We start from the raw sequence: 5,734 nt of genomic DNA, 5'->3' as shown, positions 1-5,734 counted from the left end.
CCTTCACACAGAAATCTCTGGCACTGAAGAGCCCACCCTCAGTGGGAACTGAGATTGCTCCCCAGAGACCTGGGCTTGCCATGCCCTGCTGACCACATGCTGTATTTGCAGTGCAGGAGCTGCCGCTAACACGTGGCTGGAGTCTTGCAAGTGTCCACTGTGGCTAAAGTCCAGTTCCTGGTGTGGTGGGTAGGGGTGGTGTGGACACACAGGAAGGCCTTTGGTCATTGTTGGGCAGACAGTGGGGGGAACCCCTGCAAACCTCTGTGTCTCTGCACTCTCCTTGAAGTGAAATCGTGTTCCTGCACCCCAGGTATGACGAGCTTCCTCTTGCTGCCAATACCACATGCCAAACCGGTGGCTCCCCCGAATCTCATACTCTGAGCCTGCGAAGCTGCAAGCCAGGTGAGCCTCTCCCTCACACAGAAAGCCTGAATTGCACTCTATGGCGGTGAGTCAGACCTGACACCCACACTGATTATTCTGCACATAGTGGTGCATGCCTCTCCCACTTACTCCGGAGGCTGAGGCAGGAAGAGTGACTTCTAGGCCAGCCTGGGCAACTTAGTGAGACCCTGTAAAAAATAGTTAAAATGATAAGAGTTGTAGCTCATGATAAGACTGGCCCTGTGTTTTTTCCTCAGAACAACCAATAAAGGATCCAAAGCAAACTACTGATCATGTTTGTTACCACTGAAGCAATAATACTGAAAGTGTGCACAAATAAAAATTTAAAATATAACCAGTGAAAGCACTGACTAGCTCCTTTTTTGGTACTGTCATTTTCTGTTTATTTGCCATCTATTCATTTGATTCTAATGCATGATTTGTATTTTTTTCTGTTTTTTTTTAATCTTGATGTTTAAGTAATATCTCAAAAAATGTTTTCAATTAGATGTAGTTGATATTTTCTCTTAAAGAAACATTCGGCTTTTTGGTAACTAAGGATTATTTTATAATAAAAATACCATATTGGAGTCTAACTTTCCTGCTTTATTTTGTGCTTTTCATCACACCCTATTTTTTATCCATTCTATTTTAAATTTGTCTGTGGTATTATATGTAATCACACATTGTACTTTTACAGGGTATACTCAGGATCTTATTTTGTCTAATCTGGAAATTTTATACCACACAATGCAAACAAGACATAATGTGATGATAGTAATTTAAACTCCTCCTAGGAAATACAGGTTCAACATTACTGTCTTTCCGTTCTTGCAATAGTTTCTCACGATGACTTTTTGCATTTTGAAGTTTCATACACGGTTACAAGTGCAAGGCTCCATGCGGTTTCCTAATCTGAACACTTCTTTGCTTCGCAGCTTCAAGTTCCAGGGGCAGATTCCTGCTCACGCTCCTTTAGGTCCCCGTGACCATTCCAGCCCCTGCTTTCCCGGCTCAGCGCAGCACTATCCCAACATCAAGGAGCACCGATCACTTCCATCCCTTATGGTTTATATAAATGCAATTATGCAATGTCAACTCTATAATATTTGAGTTGTTCATCTCATACGCTTCTAAAGAACTGATCTGTTCTGTTGCATGTTTCCATGCATCATTTGTTAGAACATCTCCATGTCATTACAAGTGGTTTTGAATTTGATTACTAATGTCCCTATGTTGTCATTTTACAGTAGGCTTATTACAAATAGCACTGGTATGTAAAACCTAGAGCTCGTGTCTTTTAAACTCATGTACAAATTTCTGCTGGTCCTAGATGGAGGACTAGAATTGTTCATATGTCTCTAGCTTTAGTAGGCACTGTTTCCTAGAATATTTGTACTAGTATACTACTATATGCAGATACTAACAGGGTATGAGAGTCCTGTCATACCAACATCATTTTGTAGAGGCGATATTTTCTACTACATTCACTTTAGCTTTCCAGTTGCTATACAATGCTAAAAGCAGTGGTATTTTTTCTTTGGTTCCTGTTATTACTCTTACACTGTAACTGACTGTAAAGTATGCAGGAACCTCTTTTTTAGGAGCCTATTTTCTTCAGTTTGCACATATTTTCCTATTGTGTTATCTGTATATTTGTCAATAATTTGTAGTCATTTATAGGTACTGGAAACGAGTTCTCTGTCTTCTGATGAGGTGAATCTCTTAAAAGTCACAATTTTGTCATGTCGCACATCATAGCTAATTAACTTTTGTAGTGCTTAAATAATCTTTTCATACACTAAGAGCACAGACTTCAAAGTTTTGTTCAGCAATTAATTTATAATCCCCTTGCGGTGTGATGTGAACTGTGATTGGGAAATTTTTTTTCCTGTTGACAAATTCAAGCTTATTTAGAAAATGCTTTGTGCTCTGCTTTCTGTACTCATGTGTTTCACATATGTGGATCTAGCAAACACAGCCCAAAAATATTTTCTAAAAAGTATAGGAACTGACTATGTGCAGGTGGTTTTCTTTTTAGTATTTCAAAAAAAACTATACTATACCTTCTATTTACATAGCATTTACATTGCTGTAGGCATCATGAGTCATCTTGAGGCAATTTAAATTGTAGGACAGGATTCCAGAGTTTATATACAAGTATTACGGCATTTGTACATGAAAACAGTTGATCCACTGAGATCGCCTCCTGCTGCTATCAAACAGCTGCTCTCTCATGCTTTCCTTCCATTTTTGTCACTGCTTCACCCCTGCTAACACCAGGTCAGCCTTGGTGTGGAGCCCTCTCCTTCTTCTCTCCTCCTATTCCAGACTCTGTTGTCTCCAGTAATCCCACAGTACCACACAACCAACTGGAAATTTCACTATCCCAAATCACCAATGGGATGGTGATTCCTACATCCTCATACCAGAATGGCACCTAGGGCCTTGGCAATGGGAATGACTTTTCTGACTCAGACAGTCACTGGGATCCTAGCTAATGTTGTTCTTCTGTTCCACTATTTCTCTCTCTGCTTCACTGGATACAAGCTAAGGCCCACAGATCTAATAGCTGAGCACTTGACTATAGCAAACACAGTGATCATGTTGTCTAAGGGAGTCTCACAGACAGTGCAAGCCTTTGGGATAGAGTATTTCTCTCAAGCTATTCTATGTGACATCCTTTTGTATGTCTACAGAGTGGCCCGAGGTGTGTCAGTCAGTACAACCTGCCTCCTGAGTGTTTTCCAGACCGTGAAGATCAGCCCCATGAGCTCCAGCTGGAAGCAGCTTAAAGCTAACCTTCCCAAGCACATTGGCTTGTCTATTTTCCTTAGTTGGAGTCTCAATATGTTGGTAAATTGTATTTTTCCCTTTTATAGCATCAGCAAATATTGCAACAAAAATATCACAAAGATAAAAAATTTTGGATACTGTTCTGCAGTATTTCAAGACAAAATCACAGAAGCATTGTATACAGCATTCATATTATTCCCTGAAGTTTCATGTTCTGGGATCATGATCTGGTCCAGCGGCTCCATGATTTTCATTCTGCACAGGCACAGCACCAGGTCCAACACATCCGAAGGACAAATGTTTCCCACAAGTCATCCCCTGAGTCCAGGGCCACCCAAAGTGTCCTTGTCCTCGTGTGCAGCTTTGTGTGTTTTTACACCCTCTCCTCTTTCTTTTATGCTTGTGTTATGAATTTTGATATTCCTCATTGGTGGCTCATGAACACCTCTGCCCTGATTTCTACCTGCTTCCCCGCTGTCAGCCCTTTCGTTCTAATGAGCTGCAACTCCACTGCGTCCAGACTCTTGTTCAAATTCTCATGCTTAGTCAGAAGCAGGTAAAGTGCATCGTTTTGCAGAAAGGTGAGTGGTTGAGACACAGAGAGGCCCCCAGAGAGGGAGACAGAGAAACCGAAGGAGGCTCGGGTGCAGCCAGTAGTAGAGTTCCTGTCTAGGGTCTGAGACACCGAGTTTGCTACACAGGACAGAAACAAAATGGACAAAATAAATATCAGTTAGAATTTTAAAATGTAGGAAATTAAGGAGAAAGACATCAACCTCTAAGGTGAACTCTGGTGATTTTGGGGATTTCTCAAGCTGAACTCTCAGGTCAGTGTGGTAGACTGGGCTGATCCTTCTGCACAACATCCTATTGGAAACTGCCCTAGAATGGTTTGGAAAGCAAATAAAATGTGCTTGATAACAAACTCTGATTTGATGGGTCATAGTGATGAGTGGCTGATGGGAGACACATGGTTTTAGAAACACTTATGGAAGACAAAATAGTGCACAAGCAAGTGGTGAATACTCCTAGGAGGCCCCTTCTGTAGGTTGTCAGCTATCTGCCTGCTTTTTGGGTTGTGGTCCCGAGATTTAATGCACTAGGGCAGCTTCTTTTCATGGTTGTTTGTGTAGAATGAGCCTGTAAAGATAGAGACAAGTCCACTTACTGGTCCAGAAGGTAGATCTGTTTGTTGCACAGGCAAACTAAGATGTCTCATCTGTAGCAGTGTGGGACAAGTTGAGCAGAAAGTTCCTTAAAAGACTGGAGGCTCTTGTGTTTTGGTTCTTTACAGGTGACGTCAATTGGCTGAATGAGCAACATCCAGATAGACACAAAAATATACAGAGAGACATTTAGGGCCCCTACTGACCTACGTCAGACGCTAAAAGATGACTAACTGACTCTCCAAGGAGACAGACCAGGGTGCTCAGATGAAAATATACACTAAGGAAGCAAATTTACCTGTGACTTAATGGAGTGAGGTGTAAATCAGAGATCAGAGACAAGCAGGTGAAGGACAGTACAGAGGAAGGAAGACAGGCCCAGGTCCTGCACCAGTCCAGTGCCCAAAGGAGTCTCTGCATCTTACCCTTAAACTGTTTTATAGAAAGTTCATATGTCCACTGAAGCTTTTTTGTACAACTCAGTTCCTTTTTAGACACTGCAAGCTGTGGCTTCCTTTTCTGTCCATGCTTGTGTCACACAGAGCTGGATTTTGTGAAGAAGGTCGAGGCATGGGCTGACTTTACGGCTGTGCATGTGAACAGGACTTGCATAAGCTCATGGCTCTGTGCATTTCCAAGAGAAGCTGCCCAGTGTTGTAAGGTGTAAATCTCTTGTTGCAGACATATAAGTTGTAATTTCTGGTCTCACACTAAGTCCACATTCGCATGGAATATCTCATCTCACACTTTCACTTTCAGCCTCTGTAGGTCGTTTCAGATAAAATCTTATACGAAGCACAAAGCTATGTCTTGTGCTGTTTGACTTCTCTGGACTCAGCTGATATCTTTTGAGGGGAGGGTTAGATCATTTACATTTAAATAGAGAAGGACCTAGCATTGCTAATTTGTTTATTATTTCTCCGGGAGCGGCAGGGCTCCTGGGTCCGAGTTTGCGGTGGACGCAGACCACCATGATTCCCAGCTGAAACGCGCACACAGAGCCAGGTAGGCCCCTTCCAATCCCGGAGAGTGGGACACGAGAACAAAGACACCGCGAACATTACAGACTGAGTTGCTAGGTGCAGGGAGGCCTAGGGGATGGGCAGGGTGAGCAGGGCCTCGGAGCCGGCTGAGCAGGCTCCCCCAGCCCTCCCCCCACCTTGCGCCCAGGCAGTGAGTTCTCCGGGAGTGGAAGGGCTCCTGGGTCCGAGTGTGGGCCGGACTCATACCACCACGATTCCAAGCAGAAAAGCGTGCACAGAGCCAGGTAGGACCCATCCAATCCCGGAGGCCAGGACACAAGAACAAAGACCCCACAGACATTGCAGACTGACTCACTCTGGCGGCAAAGAGGAGATCGGAACTGAACAGCCCAGGGTCTTCTC

The 5,734-nt window shown here is 43.3% G+C and overlaps 1 protein-coding gene across 1 annotated transcript in view; it reads left to right on the top strand.

The window, feature by feature from the left end:
• The first annotated feature begins 2,991 nt into the window (after positions 1–2,991).
• LOC106147629 (vomeronasal type-1 receptor 4-like) overlaps positions 2,992–5,734 on the top strand; it is a 26,468-nt gene continuing 23,725 nt past the window's right edge. Inside the window, exons 1-2 of the mRNA XM_013510081.1 lie at positions 2,992–3,440; positions 3,476–3,739. Coding sequence (XP_013365535.1) covers positions 2,992–3,440; positions 3,476–3,739 — 713 coding nt within the window. The remainder of the gene's footprint in view (positions 3,441–3,475; positions 3,740–5,734) is intronic.

This window comes from Chinchilla lanigera, unplaced genomic scaffold (assembly GCF_000276665.1).
Source record: "Chinchilla lanigera isolate Chin_1 unplaced genomic scaffold, ChiLan1.0 scaffold00202, whole genome shotgun sequence".
Classification (NCBI taxonomy): Eukaryota; Metazoa; Chordata; class Mammalia; order Rodentia; family Chinchillidae; genus Chinchilla; species Chinchilla lanigera.
The sequence above is the reverse complement of the archived record's forward strand: the minus strand, read 5'-3'. Positions and strand labels throughout refer to the sequence as shown.